At 42.9% G+C, this 20,286-nt stretch overlaps 1 protein-coding gene across 1 annotated transcript in view; it reads left to right on the top strand.

Annotated features, from left to right (window-relative positions):
* Positions 1-20,286, top strand: part of DAPK1 (death associated protein kinase 1) — a 117,409-nt gene that overhangs the window by 50,594 nt on the left and 46,529 nt on the right. The window contains exon 3 of the mRNA XM_072150850.1: positions 18,942-19,163. Coding sequence (XP_072006951.1) covers positions 18,942-19,163 — 222 coding nt within the window. The remainder of the gene's footprint in view (positions 1-18,941; positions 19,164-20,286) is intronic.

The following is a 20,286-nucleotide window of genomic DNA, read 5'->3' as shown; positions in this document are numbered from 1 at the left end:
ATCCACTGAGGAACACTGCCCCCATCCACTGAGGAACACTGCCCCCATCCACTGAGGAACACTGCCCCCATCCACTGAGGAACACTGCCCCCATCCACTGAGGAACACTGCCCCCATCCACTGAGGAACACTGCCCCCATCCACTGAGGAACACTGCCCCCATCCACTGAGGAACACTGCCCCCATCCACTGAGGAACACTGCCCCCATCCACTGAGGAACACTGCCCCCATCCACTGAGGAACACTGCCCCCATCCACTGAGGAACACTGCCCCCCCCCATCCACTGAGGAACACTGCCCCCCCCCCATCCACTGAGGAACACTGCCCCCCCCCCATCCACTGAGGAACACTGCCCCCCCCCATCCACTGAGGAACACTGCCCCCCCCCATCCACTGAGGAACACTGCCCCCCCCCATCCACTGAGGAACACTGCCCCCCCCATCCACTGAGGAACACTGCCCCCCCCATCCACTGAGGAACACTGCCCCCCCCCCATCCACTGAGGAACACTGCCCCCCCATCCACTGAGGAACACTGCCCCCCCCCATCCAGTGAGGAACACTGCCCCCCCCATCCAGTGAGGAACACTGCCCCCCCCCATCCAGTGAGGAACACTGCCCCCCCCCATCCAGTGAGGAACACTGCCCCCCCCATCCAGTGAGGAACACTGCCCCCCCCCATCCAGTGAGGAACACTGCGCCCCCCCCCATCCAGTGAGGAACACTGCCCCCCCCATCCAGTGAGGAACACTGCCCCCCCCATCCAGTGAGGAACACTGCGCCCCCCCCATCCAGTGAGGAACACTGCCCCCCCCATCCAGTGAGGAACACTATTCCCCCCCCCCCATCCACTGAGGAACACTATTCCCCCCCCCCCCCATCCACTGAGGAACACTATTCCCCCCCCCCCCATCCACTGAGGAACACTATTCCCCCCCCCCCCATCCACTGAGGAACACTATCCCCATATTATATCTCCCTTGGTCCTGAGCTATGGGCACCTGTGCCATGCTGTCAGTGAGGGCAGTGTAGTGCACCCCAGGGTCACTGGCAGCATGACACAGCAACAAGACAAGAGATCTGGGCCAAGGGCAGTATATATGTGGCCATGGGAAGCTGTCATACAGGGCAGTTTGGGACCCTAAACAATAAGCACCTATAGTTGTTTAGTGTCCCAAAGCTGCCTGCCTGCTGCCTGTGACATATACACAGAGCAGCTCCTGCCTCCTCCTGTTAAACTTCTCTTTACAGGCTGCTGTAGGCTCCTGCAGTTCCGTCTCTCTCCTCGTGTTTCCGGGCTGCAGGGGAGGAGGGGGAGGGAGTAAGAGAGTGTAAGGCAGCACTAGTGAGCACAGAGCAGCCTACAGTGAGAGATATCACTGGGGCGCTCGGCAGCTTTTCCTGCTTCCCGAAGCTTCATTGAGTCAAGATATAGACGGCAGGGGAGATGGTGCGCGTGCCAATGGAGAGGGCTCTGCGTGCCCTACGTGGCACGCGTGCCATAGGTTCGCCACCACTGGTATATAATGTTAATAGACAGATATTTATACAAGAAAAGACATTGTTTTTTTGTGGATTACAGGGGTTCTTATCCAATTTTGACCCCATCTCTGCATTATACGGGTCCTGATCCAGTTCTGCTCTCTTCTCTGCATTACAGGGATTGTGGTCCCTGCGTAGGTTTAGGTCTAAAAGTAAATTTCTAACCCCTTATTGACATACAAGATGGTTGTGTGCTGCATATTACATTTTTTTTTTTTTTTTTTTAAGTTGGGGGAAAAAAACCTAAAAATTCAAATCGTCCCCCCCCTGCTTCCCAAGAAATGATCTAAAAACAGATATTAAAAAATAATAAACATGTTAGGAATAGCCATATCCCAAAATGTGCAATCAAAATATAACTGTTATTGCCAGTGTTTAACCCTGTAATGGAAAATAATGCCCAAAGTTTTTTTTCGCCATTTTGCAACATATAAAAAAAATTATCAATAATCTCATCTTGCTCAAAATGACACCACACACAGCTCCATACATTGAAGTATGAAAAAGTTATTAGCGCTAGAAGATGGCAAAATGAAAAAAAAAAATTTGTAGAGAAGGTTTTCATTTTTGTAAATGTATGAAAACACAAAAATACATACTGTATATAAATTTAGTATCCCCATAATTGACCGCTTTTTCCCAACTTCCCAGTACAAGGCATAGAATATTAAATACCATTACCATGAAGTGCAGTTTGTTATACAGAAAACAAGCCCTCACAAAGCTCTTTACATGGAAAAATAAAAATGTTACCGATTTTTGAAGGTGGAGCTGGTCGTTAAGGGGTTAAAGAACAGCTTCAAACTTCTTTTAAAGGATGATGCCACACGGGGTGTTTTGGAAATTTTTAAGGCATGCATTTTAACCCCTTAAGGACGCAGCCATTTTACAGCTTAAGGCTCAGCCCGATCTTTTGGATTCTGACTTGCTTCGCTTTATATGGTTATAACTTTTGAACACTGTTACTTATCAAAACGATTCTGAGATTGTTTTTTCCCCACATGTTGTACTTCATTTTAGTGGTAAATTCTGGCAGATAAGTTTTGCGTTTATTTACAAAAAAAAGAAAATATGATAAATTTTTTGAAAAATTTGCCATTTTCGAAATTCTAAATCATTGCGTTTTCAGGCAGATAGATTTACCACCTAAATAAGTTGCTGAATAACATTTTCCATTTGTCTACTTTACATTTTCATAATTTCTGAAATGTCTGGATAATTTATTTTGACGTCACGCGGCTTACAAATAGAATAGCGCTTTTCCGGATTTTCAGAATTGACTATTTTGGGGATAAATACAGTTTTGAATGAAATTTTACATATTTAGCATCAAAACCCCCTATATAATCTACCCATTTTCAAATCTGCACCCCTCAAGCTATCAGAAACAGCTTTTACGAAGATTGTTAACCCCTTGAGATCTTCATAGTAATTGAATCAAAATGGAGGTGAAATTTAGAATGGTCATACTGTTCCCTTATACGTTCATTTAGCACTAAAATTTACACATTTCCAAAATATAAAAAGAGAAAACCCACCATACAATTTGTTCTGCAATTTCTACTGAGTACAAAGACCCCCCACATGTGGCTGTGACTTGTTTTATGGGCGCACAGCAAGGCGCAGAAGGGAAGGAGGGCGCTGCAGCTGCCAGGATTTTAGTTTCCTCATTGGCCCCTTTTGAAGGCTATAAAATTTTCGCTTTTTCGTTATTGGGGCCATGTGACGGCATTTTTTTTGCGCGATGAGATGCTTTTTCCATTGTTACCATTTTGGGGTTGGTATCACCTATTGTTGAAAATTTAGGAACTTTTTTTGAGGGCAGGAGTAGAAAAGCATCAATTCTGTACTGGATTTTTGACTTTTTTTTTTTTGGTGTTCACCGTATAGACTAATAATCATGTTAGCTTTATTCTATGGGTTGATACGATTACGGGGATACCAGACATGAATATATTTTCTTACGTTTTACTAAATTTGTCAAACAAAACCCTAATGTGGGGAAAAATCTATAATTTTTGTATTGCCATCTTCCAAGTGACATAACTTTGTTACGTTTTTGGCTACGGAGCTGGTTGATGGCTTGTTTTTTGCGGGACATGTTGTACTTTGCACCAGTATCATGTCTGAGTACATATGGTTTTTTGGTCGCATTTTATAGCATTTTTTGTGGGATTGAAAAGGTAAAAATCATAATTTTTGGAGGGTTTATAACAGTTTTTTTTTACGGCGTTTATCGTGGGGGTTCAATAATGATTTACTTTTATTCTACGGATTGTTACGGACGCGGTGATACTATATATGTGGGGTTTGTGTTATGATTTAGACTTTTTTTTTGAGTTATATGTCTCTTTATATGTTTTGGGGGTTTGGGGCATTTTTAGTGATTTATGACTTTATTTTTTTATTGAATAACTTTTTTTTTTACTTTTTCACTTTTTCCACCATGGGACATGAAGAAGCAATCATCTGATTGCTTGTTCATGATAATATTCTGCAATACTCATGTATTGCAGAGTATTATCAGTGTCAGCCTATGCACTTGCATAGGCTGGCACTTTGCCAGTAAGATGACGTCACAGACGCCATCTTACTGGCAATTCTTGCTAGTAACTCTGGGGTCCAGATCGGACCCCAGAGTTACTATAGCAACGATCGGCGCCCCCCGAAAACGGTTCGGGGGGGCCGATCGTGGGGGAAAGACCCCCCAGATACTTGTTAGATGCCGCGGTCGCGCTGACCGCGGCATCTAAAGGGTTAAGCACCCGCGATCGGAGACAACTCCGATCGCGGGTGTTACACTGGGGTGCCGGCTATTAGTTACAGCCGGTACCCCGTGTTTCCCGATACCGGTTCGGCTCTGATCCAGAGCCGATCCGGCATAAGCGCCGTGGCGGATATATCCGCCACTGAGCGCTAAGTCACTGCGCTCCGTGGCGGATATATCCGCCGCGGAGCGTGAAGGGGTTAAGTCCATTTAAAAACGCATGCGGTTTTAGAAGGCAACTCTTTTCTTTACGGTTTACCATGCCTTTGGCTGCTTTGAACCTTTTTATCTATTAAGATAAATGGGTTCAAAGCAGCCAAAGGTATGGTAAATGGTAAAAAACAGATGCGTTTTAAAAAGGTATGCTTTAAAACGGTCCAAAAACGCCCTGTGTGGCATCACCCTATGGGTCAGGGACCTCCTTTAATTTCACATATAGAAAACATAGGGTTGATGGCACCTTCAATTCTTTTCACCACACACCCCAAGAACCATTCGTAGTGAGCCCACAGCACGAGAGGTGTGTGATCATGGGAAGTCTATGGGTGGCTGCTCCATATTCGTATTACTAGGAATGAATGGAAACTTACTGTGACAGGTACACAGCTGCCCTCCAATTCTGCTGATAAACTCTCCAGCAGGTACAGAGTTACTGCCTCCTCACACTCTTCTCCTCTCCTTAGGACCACCATGCCCAGGGTAATGCATCGGCAGTAACTCTCCCAAAGCAATCATGTACCTCTGCTGTTGAGCAGTGGCGTAACTAGGAAAGGGCCCCCTAGCAGGCTACTGCATGGGGCCTCCCTCCCCACTTAAAAAAATATACATATTAGTATACTCACACATCCGAGTTACAATCACATATAAATACACTCATGTGCACACACAGCATATACACACACATACAGTGTGATATGCAACATACTCATATACAGTATATACAGACACCATATACACATCACATATACTGCATATATGCATCACAGTATATGTTATATACATGTTATGCTGGGCAATGTGCAGTACAATATAGATATAATGGTGCACATCCTCCATTCTTTGTGTCAGGTCGGATGACGGGGGCCCCCTGACACTGCGGGCCCCATGGCTGCTACCGCTGTAGTTACACCCCTGCTGTTGAGGTTCTTTAGCCGCTGAGGTGTGTATTGTGATGTTCTGCAGCAGGTCAGATGTGTCTGATGTGGTACCACAGCAGCTCACGTGTGTCACATGAGGTGACTCTAATGAGATTCTGCAGCAGCTCAGTTGTGTCTTATAGAAGTTCTAGCATCACGATCACAATGTTTTTATGCAACTGAGGCTGCGGTCACAAGTGCGTTTGAAAAGGCATTAGTTTTACTTGTTACCATACATTTGGCTGGTTTGAAAGCGTTTTTTTTCAGAGGTGGAAGTGTAAGCAACTGTAAAAATGTTAACTCTTCCGGCAATGAAGAAAACTTTTTTCAAACCAGCCAGGCACATGATAATATCTAAAACTAAATCAAAGCACACAGGGGCTATAGCCTGATTGCATATGTGTTTCTAAACACATGGGATGCTGGTTACCTATTGCAAGCATTTCCATAGAAAAGCATAAGCGATTTGCCCTTGGCCTCATACGCTTTGATTCAGTTCTAAACTAAATGAAAGGGGCACGTGTGACCACATCCTTACATGTGCATAGTGCATATGCTGTATAAAGTTATGTTTTAAACATAATGTACATACATAATGGTGCAACCAGAGCACATGTATAAAAGGTACAGTCACTCTGTGCACATATGTAACATTTTATTTAATTCTTAAAGGTTGGACTTGATGGACTTGCGTCTTTTTCTGGCCTTATATACTATGATACTATGATAGTTACACATTATTTGTGTTGTAATCGTCAGGGCCAAACTTTTTTTTAATTCTGGTAGAAAACCTTAAATACAACCCCTGAGTGTTTTTCAACAGGAGCATTTCATTTACCAGATCATTTCATAAATCGCTGACAGAAAAGTCCGGCAGGCGGGTGTTCATCAATCAAATTGCCAAACATATAGGCCTTATTGACAGCATTAAAGTCATTGTGAAAAATGACACCTGCTGTAGCCAAAAGATCCCAAACCGATAGGACCATAAGAACCTAGAAATCTTGTAGGAACAGATGGCGAACCATTGGGGCATTATGTGATGAAAACCTATTTCCCCTTATAATACAAACTTTCGTGCACAAAGATGCACACAAAATGCGCAAAAGGCACATGAAAAGCCTTTTATTTCCCGCTTGGGTTGTTGTAGGAATCAAAAGGGAAAAGAAAATGGGTGTGTTCTAATGTCACTATTGTATTTTTGTTTTGTTTGCATATGTATTAACCATTTTCATGTACACTGAAAAAAAATAAAGGGAACACTCAAATAACACATCCTACATGCGATTGAATGAAATATTCTCATTGAATGACGTATATACTGGAGTATAATCCGATCTGAGTATAGGCCGAGGCCCCTGATTTTAACACAAAAACTGGGAAAAACTATTGACTTGAGTATAAGCCGAGGGTGGGAAATGCATTGGTCACAGCCCCCCAGTATATAGCCTGCCAGCTCATGCCCTCATTAGCCTGCTTTCCTTGCCCAACCTCCTCCAGTATATAGCCTTCTTTCCCTGCTCACCCAGTATAAAGCCTGTAGCCCCCTCCTTGAGATATACCCAGCCTATAAGGGAAAAAGAAGTGTACTCGCCTTCTGACGGTACCCCCCCCCCCCTGAAAGGTCCTCTTCTATACATCGATGCTCCGGCATCGGCTCCGTGTCCCCAAATGGACCGTCACAAGCACCATGATGTCAGCTGCTCGCTGACATCATAGTGTGTACCGATGGCGGCGCACAAATTAGAATGTCAGCGAGCGGCTGACATCATAATGCTTGTGACTGACACTGAGCTGATGCTGGAGCAGCGATGTATAGAAGAGCACCTGCCAGGCGAAGGGGGTATCGAAAGGTGGTACACTTTTTTTTTTTTTTTTTAGACTCTAGTATAAGCCGAGTTATTTGTGCAGAAAAACTCTGATTATACTAGAGTATATACAGTACTTTGTTCTGTACAAAGTTGAATGTGCTGACAACAAAATCACAAAAAAAACATGGAATAAAAATGGAAATCAAATGTATTAACCAATGGAGGCCTGGATTTGGAGTCGCCCACAAATTTAAAGTGGAAAAGCACACTATAGGATGATCCAACAGGAGACAAAATAAGGTTCAGTATTTTGTGTGGCCTCCATCTGCCTGTATGACATCCCTACAATGCCTCGGCATGCTCCTGATGAGGTTGCAGATGCTCTTCTAAGGCATCTCCTTTCAGCCCTCAATCAGATTCAGGTCTGGGGAACGAGTGGAGCAGTCTACAGCTTCAATACCTTCATCTTGCAGGAACTGCTGACACACTCCAGTAACATGAGATCTAGAATTATAAGGAACCTTGGACCAATTTAACCATCATATGGTCTCACAAGCGGTCTGAGGATCTGATCTTGGTGCTAATGGCAATCAGGCTACCTTTGTGAGCACATGGAGGACTGTGTGGCCATCCAAAGAAATTCCACCCCACACCATTACTGACCCACTGCCAAACCGGTCATGCTGAAGGATGTTGCAGTCAGCAGACAGCTCACCACGGCGTCTCCAGACTGTCACATGTGCTCAGTGTGAACCTGCTTTCATTTGTGAAGAGTACAGGGTGCCAGTGGCGTATTTGCCAATCATTGCGTTCTCTGGCAAATGCCAAGCAGCCTTCATGGCGTTGGGCTTTGTAGACAACTCCAATGTATGGACGTCGGCCCCTCATTCCATCCTTATAGAGTCAGTCTCTAATAGTTTGTGCAGGCACATGCACATTTGTGACCTGCTGGAGGACATTTTGCAGATCTCAGGCAGTGCTCTTCCTTTTCCATTTTGTATTTTAATTTTGATTGCACCAAGTATTCATCCTTTTAAAACTTGTCAAAATGCATAGGCGATGACTTCACAAGTCATGACTGAACTCCATTGTAATATGCCTACATGATGCTGTATTATTTTATAACAAACAGTGCTACACACGTGACTCAATTGGCAATGATGTTACTTAGCACTTAGGAAAAGCTTTCTCTTTACCCACATGCTCTTCTTTCCACTCACATGCAATTACTTAACTATTTCACAGTTGCTTTTGTCTTATTTGATTATTGGCCATTTAATTAACTGATGTGTCTATTAAATATTCAAGACCTACTAATTCTCTAGAGGAATTTTGGAGGTAGTTTTCCATATTATGTATTCCAATTCTTCTTATGTATTGATGGTCTTAAGTGTTGTGCCGTGATTCGCCAGCTAGTAATGCATGCTATTTTCTGGGAACACTGGGCACTGTTGTGTCTGTGGTGCTGTAGGCATTCACCTATATTAAAAATACTGTGAGGTGAAATAGGGACTGATTTTGTGACTTCATTCTATCTGTATAGCGCTAAATATTATAATAAATGTACCCAGGCAAAGTCCACAGCTTTCTCATATATGACCAATTAGTTAATGCCAATTGGCTATCCTGTCACATGCAGAGCTTGCATTGCATGGTAATCAGCACTCTGCGTCCTCTATTGTTTGAATGCAACCCTGGGTGCTGTTTATCAATCAGGAGTTATCATGGAAATGCATATTATTATTTATTAATTCCATGGTGCTTTATTATTTATCAATTCCATGGTGCTTTATAATCAGTAAGAGGTTTACAGATATTACATTTATACAAGAGCAAGTACAAAACTACAGTGAGCAGGAGACAAGCAGAAGGAGGACCCTGCCCTAAGGGCTCACAATCTATATGGGAGATGTGATCAGGCAGATTGATATACTAGTAAGCTGTATGAATATGTTGGTCTAGTTTGCTGTACCACAGTTTAGTATTTCCTGATGCACGGCTATTCTCTGTCCAATCTACTTTTGCTACTGAAGGCACGCCCTTTTTTTGGAGGAGTTGAAAAAATGGTTTAAAACCTTCAGTAACTGTGCAGGACAGCATTTCAGATGCAAATTACTCAGGGTGATGCCACACATGGCGTTTTTGGTCTGTTTTAAAGCATGCATTTTCAATCCTTTTAACCGTGCGTTTGGCTGCTTACATCCTGTTTACCGATTAAGATAATTGGGAAAAACGTGAAAAAAATGGACAAAAACTCACATAATTTTGAAAACACGTGTTTTTAACCAGACTGAAAATGCAAGGTTAAAAAACGGACTAAAAACACCATGCGTGGCATCACCCTTATGGTTTACTTCTTGTGGATAATAAACGGTCCCTGGTCATGTGATATCACACAGGTGCAAGTCTCACAGAGTAATCAGAGCTCTGTGTTGTAACAAGCCTTGCATCTGTGTGACAACACATGACCAGGGACCAAGTTTTTATCCACAGGAAGTTAACAATGAAATTTCCTATACAATGACAGGAAGCAGAGATCTAGAAAACCATGAAGAATTGATACAGAACTACTGAAAAATAACAATTAGAGGTCTTTCAGACTAGTGTTTCCCAGAAAACACACTGTTTTCAGTCAGGATGTACCCCTTTCTTCTTGCCTTCAGACCACAGGCCACAATGTGTAAGTATGCTACTAGCAAAAATCACGGATGGCGTAGGAACATAACAAAGAAAATCTAGTCTGAAAGAGCCCTAAGTTTTTAGGGAATATGTGTATGGGCACTGGACAAATCTTCACACGAGGGAAGCTGTTTATTAGAGGGCTACCGGATCATTCCCATGCACCAGGATGAAACATGTTGATCTTGTTTTGCTCCATGATTCCGGATTAACTTTTTGTCACTACAGATTGATAGATTGTAACACTGTTGGCAGGCTGGCATTCTTTTGAAAAGAGCCAGCGGAGAACTTGTACTTTGATCTTGTGCAATTTAATTCTTCTGTTCTGTCTGTCTGATGAAGGGTTAGAACAGTGACAGGATTATCAGTAGCTTTTGGTGTTTTTGGCAGATGTAGTGGACCAAAGCCCTATGTGGGTCCCTGCTGATGAATATCAAAGCTATAATACAATTTTATTCCCTTCCTATGCCTTCTGCAAAGTTCTTTCTGTGGAAATAAAAGTAGAGAAAACACATTCACACACAGAGCAATGAGCTTTTCAGAAACAAAAATCAGATATAACCATGATTGGGCAACTTTAAATGTTCATTCACACATCAGTTTTTTCTTCCTTGGTTTGCTATCCATGATGTCCATGGATAGCATACTGACTGTTTTTGGTCTATGGGGAACATGTATCTGTTTTTGAATTGGCTTTTTCTTTATTATATGCTACTTTTTGGCACATTTCCACTCTTACAACTTTTTGGTGCTTTTGACAGTCTCCCTTCAAGATTCGTCATGGTTATGTTTTCTAGTGTGCTGGTTGAGATTTCGCCCAATTCCACATAAGGTTCTCTTTAACAGTTCCAAGATCCCGCTGGTAGAAGTCAGAGCGGCACTGGTCATATGGAAGAGACAGGAATTGAGTATAGAGATATCTCCTGTAAGTTATATAGTACAATTATTAATAAGGAGGCCTGGGGAGAGCCAGTATCTACCATTATAAGGTCACTGTATGGTGGAATACTGGTACACCTGGGCTGGGGGCCCACGTGGGTGTGTTTTGCCCCCCCTTCCCCCTGTCCATGCTGAACCTCTAGCTATGCCTCTGTTCCTGACTCTAGTAAAATAAGGACAGCAGGTTGCATCTGTAGCAGGGGTAGGGAACCTACGGCTCGGGAGCCAGATATGGCTCTCTTGTTGGCTGCATCTGGCTCTCAGACAGATCTTTAATAAATAGTGAGGGCTGTGTGTCTTAGACTGATCACTGGACACAGGCAGCGATGTTACCTCTGCCTATGTCCTTTGTACGTCCTAGGCGCCATCGCCACCATCATCTAAGCCTGGGTCAAAGAGAAGAGCATGGTAGTGATGAGGAACTGGCTGCAGGGAGAGCTGGTAAGTGCATTTTTTTTTGCTGTGACTACTTGGGGGCATGTGCTGTGGCTACCTATCTACTTGGGGCATGTGCTGTGGCTACCTATCTACTTAGGGGCATGTGCTGTGGCTACCTATCTACTTAGGGGCATGTGCTGTGACTACCTATCTACTTAGAGTATGTGCTGTGGCTACCTATCTACTGGGAGGCATGTGATGTGGCTACCTATCTACTGGGGGCATGTGCTGTGGCAACCTATTTACTTGAGGGCATGTGCTGTGGCTACCTATATACTGGAGGACATGTGTTTTGGCTACCTATATACTGGAGGACATGTGCTTTGGCTACCTATCTATTTGGGGGCATGTGCTGTGACTACCTATCTACTGAGAGTATGTGCTGTGGCTACCTATCTACTGGGAGGCATGTGTTGTGGCTACCTATCTACTGGGGGCATGTGCTGTGGCTACCTATATACTGGAGGACATGTGTTTTGGCTAGCTATATACTGGAGGACATTTTCTTTGGCTACCTATCTATTTGGGGGCATGTGCTGTGACTACCTATCTACTGAGAGTATGTGCTGTGGCTACCTATCTACTGGGAGGCATGTGTTGTGGCTACCTATCTACTGGGGGCATGTGCTGTGGCTACCTATATACTGGAGGACATGTGTTTTGGCTAGCTATATACTGGAGGACATTTTCTTTGGCTACCTATCTATTTGGGGGCATGTGCTGTGGCTACCTATTTACTGGGAGTATGTGCTGTGGCTACCTATCTACTGGGGGCATGTGCTGGGACTACCTCTATACTGGGAAGCATGTGCTGTGGCTACCTATTTACTGGGGGGCATGTGCTGTGGCTACCTATTTACTTGGGGGCATGTGCTATAGCTACCTATTTACTGGGAGTATGTGCTGTATCTACCTATATACTGGGGGTATGTGCTGGGGTACCTACCTGCTAGGATGCATGTGCTGGGACTACCTATCTACTGGGAGGCATGTGGTGGGTGTCAGGATTTGGAGTAGTGAACCCCCTGGACCACCGCGGATGATGATGTAAGCAGACACCTGGGACCGGAATTTAAGTGGCACCCAGTCTTCACCAGAGTCCGCTGAAAAGCAGGATGGTCGCGCAGCGTGGTGCCACCAGGTCGTTCCATAGGCGCGTCTTGTCCATGGTGGTAGCCAAGGTCGAGGTGCAGGATCACTAGGCAGTCTCGTGGTCAGGAACAGGTAGACGGTCAAGGCAGGCAGCAATGATGCAAGGTCTGGGACGGAGCAAGACGTCAGGGCTGGCAGTTAAGGAGCAGAATCAGGAGCACTGTGGAAAGCTTCCTCATAGCACTAAGATCCGGCAGGGAATCCTGGGAGCCGCCGGTCTTTATAGGAACCCAGGAAGTGAGCAGCGGCAATCAGCAGCACGCTGGCCCTTCAAATCCGTGATTGCCAGCACGTGCGCACTGGCCAGCCCGGACGTGTAGGAACGTGGAGAGGTGAGTGAGCTCGGAAAGGGGCGCTGCCACGGAGAGGGGCACGGGTGTGTCTGTGATTCGAGAAGTAGTTCGCAGGGGCACCCGTGACACAGGGAGTACCTATCTACTGGGGGGCATGTGCATATTGTACGGCTCTTACGGAATAACATTTTAAAATATATGGCATTCATGACTCTCTCAGCCAAAAAGGTTCCTGACCCCTGATCTGTAGGATACTAAAGGACACTCATTGATTTCTATGCATTGGGTTTTATGCAGTGTTGGTTAGGTAATAGGCTTGGAAATTGGAGAAATGTGAAGGAGCCCTAAAATTTGGTTAGTCTCATGCTTTTATATTAGATGACATGTTCTTCTGTGAGGTATATTGCCATATGCTTTGAGTAATGGAAAACTGGCTGGCATATTAAAGATCAGCCTTTTTTCTTCAGAAATGGTACTGATATTATAATTTAACTTCCAACAAAACCTGCAGAATCAAGTGACTGGGTAGTCCGCCATTAGCTCTGGACACTGCTGCCGCCAAAGGATGCTACAGCTTATTCCCTGTAGCAACAAATGCAGGTGAAATGAATTATGGATGTAGATGAATGACTATCATTGTGTCTACTAAAATATGTACCACTGGTACAACGCAACTAATTGTTATGGCTGAGAGTGGCCATAACATAGTGACATCTATATTCTTTAATAGAGGGTACAGACAGGGGTGTCTTCATGAGACAGCACTTTTTTGTTTGATTGAAAATTGTCTGCAGTGTTCAATACAAAATATTACAAAGAAGCAATCATTTTAGAATAATTTTTATTATCCTTTTAGTTTTACATGTTCTATATTTGTGTGTACAAATGATTGTAGGTTTCTAGTTGCCAGGTGATACTTTGCATTATGGGATTGAAAACAGACAGCACAGAGATGGGAAAAATAGGCACATAAAGATGATATCTGATGAGAGGAGGCTCCACTGCAGGGAGATGTGTGTGTGTGACTTTTTACCAGGGCTGTGGAGTCAGTAAGCCAAACTTCCGACTCCTCATTTTTCCTAACTAAAATAAAAACTCCCTGACACACCCTTGTTAACCAATTTATTCAAATAATAAGCCAGGTCATCGATTTAGTCCACTGAATCAAGCAGAGTATACAGCATTCACGGATCGGAAAAACATAAATAAAACGAAAGGCGTCAGATAATACACACACACACACGTACATGCATATATATCTACAAGCGCGCACACACTCACATATACTGTATGTACTCAAGTATTAGCCAAGGCATCTATTTTTTCCACATCTAACTGGGAACAATTATAGACTAGAGTATAAGTCTGCCATGGGAAATACAGCCACTACTCTTAAATAAAATGCCCAGCGGCCTCCCTTTACTAATAACATGTCCAGCAGTGGCCTCCCTTCACTTACAACAAGGTGCTGTTTTGGTTTGCCGAGGGCATGGGCGCACTTCGTTTTTGGTGTGCTTTTTTTTATTGGAATCCTTTTCCTCAGACAAGTAGTTAGTGTTTGCTAAATTGTGAAAGTTCGGTGCTTTTTATAATTTTCCCTTTAAAGGTAATAGGACACGCAAATATAATACATTCACCACATTAAAAGCTAATTCTCAAGTGGGCTAAATGGAGGTCAGACCAATGTAACCAGTGAGGGCACGCAAACATAAAACCACAAGATCCAGCAGTTCACTGAACCTGTGAGCAGCTATTTATTACACTGTGTGTGACATATACACAGCATATTTATGCCTCTCCTCCAGCTTTCTCCATTCTTTGAACAAATAATTTTTTTTCTCGTGAGCCAAATCTGTATAACAATAGAAGAGATGGATGAAACTAATTATGGAAAATAATGAAAACACTAAATCCAGGGAATCCTTTGACAATTAGTCATTTCTAATTGCATACATGAAGATTACTACTGTATAATGACTTGTAGAATATTATATGTCAACCACCTGAGTTTAATTAACCTATTTTCTACAAATCTCAACGCATAATACTTAAGCCCATCACTTCCCGCATTATTAAGCTCACAGTAATGTTCAGACCATCTCTCCTCATTGTGCTCCAAGGCCGCCACTGTTCTCACCATCTGCATATTCCGCTTTGTGTAACAGAAGAATATATTGTGCTTTTCATGTTTAAACAGATAGGAGCGGCTTTGCTGAGGAAGACATGTTCTTTTCACTGCCGCAAGTTAAAATACCAGTTTAGCAACTATCATTACACCTAATAGCCCATAAAGATAAGGAAGCGCTAACCACTGCTAACAATAGCTTGGAGCAAAGTGCTGCTCTTACCTACTTAAAGGAATATAGGACTGTGTGAATATTGAACTTTTTTTAAACTCGCTTCTGTTTCAATTTTAAATTGAATGTGTAAAAATAACACAAGTTTATGTACATAGATTACCTCTGTAATCCTTAGAGCACCACATTACTGTGCTGACTGTGTATATTCACCTGTTCTTCAAAATATCTAGAAATTTGTACAGCTTCTGATCCCCAAGTAAAACAAGGTGCAAGGTGTCCTCTGTGATAATACTTTGGCAGATTTGGTAATGCTGTGTATACATAGAAAGAACAATAAATGCGCCGTTGGTGCATGCAGAGTGATAATTTTCCTTATGGCATCTTAAGGCTGGCTCGCTTTACAACCACATCAATGTTTAAACTGCTGCATTTTAGGAATTTACAAAGCCATGCTCCAATGGTAGATATCCTTTAAAGAGAACCTGTTACCAGCAACCCTCTTCGCCCACAAACGCACACAGTACCTTTTTTCGATGTTTTTATACATGTTCCACTAATGTTTCCAGGGCTGGATTATAGAGTGGGCACGTGTCCCGGGCCCCCCACCACTTTGCCCTTAAATGCCCACTATGTTCTCTGTTACGGCTCGCCACCCTGCCCGGAGAGCCCCCCAGTTATATACCCAGCCTCCTAGTTATATTTACAGCCTTCCATTAATACATACTGCCCTCCAGTTATATATACAGCCCCCAATAATACATACAACCATCAGTTATATATACTGCCTCCCAGTAATATACAGTCCCCAGTAGCCCACCATAATGCATATAAAGCAACCAGTGTATGCTAAAGTAGCCCCCAGTAAAATAATAAATCTGTGGTCGCCTTCTCCCGTTCCCACGATGTGCGACAACCTCCACCTCTTCTTTTGGGATATTGGCGAGATACATTTGTGTCTATGGCAGAGCCATAGAGCACAGAGCAAACAGGATGTTGGTATTCTGGCGGCGCGGTGACATCACACTCTGCTCCACCTGCAGCAGGATGTTATCATCCTGTGTGTTCTATGCTCCATAGATGTAAATGTCCCGCCGACATCCTAAAAGAAGAGGAGGAGGTTGCCGCACATCGTGAGAACGGGAGAAGGTGAGCACAGATTTATTATTTTACTGGGGCTGCTTTATCATACACTTGGGGCTTGTTATGTATTATGGGGGATGTATATACAACTGGGGGGTTGTATATAGTAGCTACTGGGGGGTGTACATTTATTAATTACTGGGGGCTGTATATTACAGGGGGCTGCATGTATTAATTAGGGGGGGGGCTGCATATATTACTGAGGGCTGTATATATTGATTACTGGGGGATGTACATTTATTAATTACTGGCGGATGTACATTTATGAATTACTGGTGCACTTTTGACATCTATTGGGACCCATCTATTGCACGTTTTTGTGCAAGAGGCCTAAGGGGGCAACCTGCCTATTACATGAGGACCCCTACATATTACATGAATGCTAAATGTGTTCCCTGTCTGGGCTACATTCTTTAGGGGGCCTCCACAGTCTCTTCCAAATTGATGGTCTCATTACTATGGCAGATATTTGCTGGTATTCTGGTAGCCCAGAGTCTGATTTCCTGCAGAAATTCATCCTGAGCAAACCTACTTAGAAATGTTAGTTTATCCAATAATATGTATATGTTTCTACTGGAATAATAATTAATCATGCATGTTAGTTCATTGCTGTGATGATAACAGGAAATTATAGCAGAAGGTTAGTGGCTTGCTGTAGGTGCAGGGGGAGGGTGGCCGTCTGCTAAGTTCAGGGAACAGATCTATTTCAGGCTAATACTTCACAAGTAATTCAATAGGTATAAGAAGATCACCCAGCAAATCACTGTTATTGCTGAAGTATTTGTTCCAGCACAAGGCTGTCATCTACATTCATTGTGTGACTTGAGCCTCCTGTGTGTTACAAATTGGCTTAAGTAGGCTAGAAACTTATGCATGTACTGTATCCTTGGTACTGACGTTCCTGACGAAAACTCTTTCTTTTGATTGACAGAATTGTGTTTTCACAGTTTGAAGTACACAACCGTCCTAGACTTAGAAAAGTGTGACAAATTGGGGGAAACTACCACAAAATACATTAAAGCTAAGAGTCTTGCATTTCTATTGGCTTCTATTGCATTAATATTTTTTTAATGTAACTATAATGTGTAAATACACCCCAGCCATGCCAGGCAAAAGTTGACCATGCTTACTCTAATTATTAGGAACTCGCTGAAAAAATAGGCACAGTGGATTTTCTGCAACAACTGTGTCAAACCACTTGGTTTGAATGATGGTATTTCCTTTGCTGCTTTTATTGATTACCGTAAGTCTCCTTTTTATATGTTTTATGGCAGTGATGGCAAACCTTTTGGAGACCGAGTGCCCAAACTACAACCAAAATCCACTTATTTACCGTGAAGTGCCAACATGGCATTTTAAGCAGCAACTTATTGCTACCTGTTCTTCCACATCTTTCAATTGTATTGGCCCCCTGTATTGGTCCAACAGCTGGACACTACACTGTACCTAATGAACCTAGTGAACGTAGACTAGGACTGTCATCAGCTGACTCTTCTACTCTTATTCTTGGCCACTACATCACCCAGATCGGAGGTGTAATTGACTTAATAATACACGTAGCGATATCTGTACATATGCATTGTGGTGTAAAGACTGTGTGAGTCATGTTGAAAAGGGGATATTGCAGTATACATTGGCAGACTTTTATTTTGAGTCCCCCCTTCTTTTTTTTTTAAAGTGAGGCTAATTAAAAGTTAAGTTTTATCTATATCCTTTTTTTTTCAGCGAGTTCCTAGTTGATGACAGATATTTACACCAATATTTGCAGTGAGAATATTATCATCCGTTTGATGGATCCAGTACTGTTGCTATTTTGGTTGTTGCTGCTCCAGCAACAGAAGTACATTGTGGAAACAGTTATACAGATGTGAATAGATCCTTTAGCTAACAGCTACCTGTTCTCCTAGCTACTAATAGGAGGTGCAAAGTACATCTCACCAGTTTTATACAGCACCAGATTAATAATCCAGTATCGGATACCATGATAAATCTGGCGCAGCAGAGAACTGTCTATTTTTACTCTGCACTGGTCTAATGACCAACACAGTAATACATTTCCCCATTGTATTTCTTCATACTCCCCAATTTTCCAATGAAATGTACAGTCTTGGTGTTGTAGAGTCATCACACCTCCATGTACTGTGAAGTGTTCTCATTCAGACTCCTTTTATATTTATTTTTATTATTGTGAAAAAATATCTATTTAACTGGTTGAAAAGGGACTTAAAAAAGGTTTTCATCCTAACATATTAACATGTATTTCTACTATACATTCCCAGTCGTCCTACAAGTAGAACAGCATTGCGTAGAATACTTTATCACCCTCCCAAACCTACCTTTCCAGGTTCACAGTGATCTGTCATTTTAGAGAGAAAAAAGCTATTTTTATCTTTATGTAAATAAGCTTCTTGTTCAACATTTTTTTTTTTTTTTTTTTTTTGCCAAAGACCATTTGGCACAAATACCAACATATTTGCATCAAAAACTTATTGATAAATATGTCCTGCTATTTTTTGTAAAACTAAATAATTATATATGAACGGCATTTGACAGTGTTTATGTATATTACATAAAAAAAATATTGCAGATGATCTTTTTGGAGGTTGCTAACTGACTGTGTGACTCTTTATGCAGACGATGCTGATATGTCATGTTGCATCAGGTAGACGTCTTCTTCTGGAGGTCCCACTTGCTATTATATATTGACCTCTTCCTTCATGCCATCTTTTTTTTACTCTGCAGTGGGCAATTTGCTGTAGTGAAGAAATGCCAGGAGAAAAGCACAGGTGTGCAGTATGCTGCAAAATTTATCAAGAAAAGACGAACCAAATCCAGCCGCCGTGGGGTGACCCGGGAAGATATTGAAAGGGAGGTCAGCATACTAAAAGAAATCCAACATCCTAATGTGATCACACTGCATGAGGTGTTCGAGAACAAAGCAGATGTCATTCTCATTCTAGAGCTGTAAGTGCCACAAAGCATCCCCCAAATACTTGTTTGTATTTCACTCCCTGAAAGGATGATGTAATGTGCTTCCTGCAAAAAACAACAGCAACTCAAGCCTGTTATTTCAAGGGCCCTTCATTATTCCAGCTTGAGGGTTTTGCTTAGCCGAATCCATTTGTATCTGTGTGTAGTCAGTCTGAAGTGTCCAATATGGAACAGAAAGTGCTAGCAAACACCCATTCAACACCCTCTTTGCCAGTGAAACCATGTGAGACACTGCCACTCTGTGCGGTCAGCTGACAAATGAGTTTTGATACTATCTAATGGGAAAGTGTATGATGTGAAATAAGGAAAGAAGGAGTATAAATGGAGCAGTGGCACAGCATGTTCACCCTCCACATTATGTGGATAATAACAGACGTTTCATAAAAATTACATTTCTAAAAGGGTTTTTTTCTTTATCAGAATATCCCCCAATCTTGGATACTCTGAATAGGTGATCATTTGTACATCATTAAAACCATAGATCCCAACTTCACACAGAGTATAAATTTCCCATCTCCCCCGCACATTGTGTCTCTCCCCCAGCTCCTCCTTAGATTGTAAATATACCCTCCCAGCTCCCCCTCACATTGTGGCTCCCTCGTATTCATGCACCCCTAATATTGTGCCAGCAGCTCCTCTTCATGCAGTGGTACACCCAGCAGTTCCTCGTCCTGTAGTGCTACACCCATTTTGATCCCCTTCACACTTTGCCCCATTCCAGCAGTTCCCTTTCATACTTTGCCTCCTTTCCAGCAACTCCCCTCCAGGAGCACCATCTTCCCCCGCCATCCCGGGTGAGCCCAAAATCTGATACTGTTCCACTGGACTTGGAACAGTTGGGAGGTATGGAAAAACTGGACCATGAGCTGCTGCCGATTCATGCTCCTCATGGGTCTGATAGACAGTCATGTGACCATAGCTCAGTTACTCGGTCACATGACTTTTTAAAGCGGCCATGTGCTTGAACAGTAAGGAGCTCTGCCCCTTCAATGGTGGTGTATGCGCCTACACACAGTGTAGTCAGTGTGACAGCCTGATCCTGTACTGTGACAGGACCAATAATATCAGTCCCCACTGATATTGGGGACTTTATACT

Source organism: Engystomops pustulosus, chromosome 1, assembly GCF_040894005.1.
Source record: "Engystomops pustulosus chromosome 1, aEngPut4.maternal, whole genome shotgun sequence".
Taxonomy (NCBI): Eukaryota; Metazoa; Chordata; class Amphibia; order Anura; family Leptodactylidae; genus Engystomops; species Engystomops pustulosus.
The sequence above is the reverse complement of the archived record's forward strand: the minus strand, read 5'-3'. Positions and strand labels throughout refer to the sequence as shown.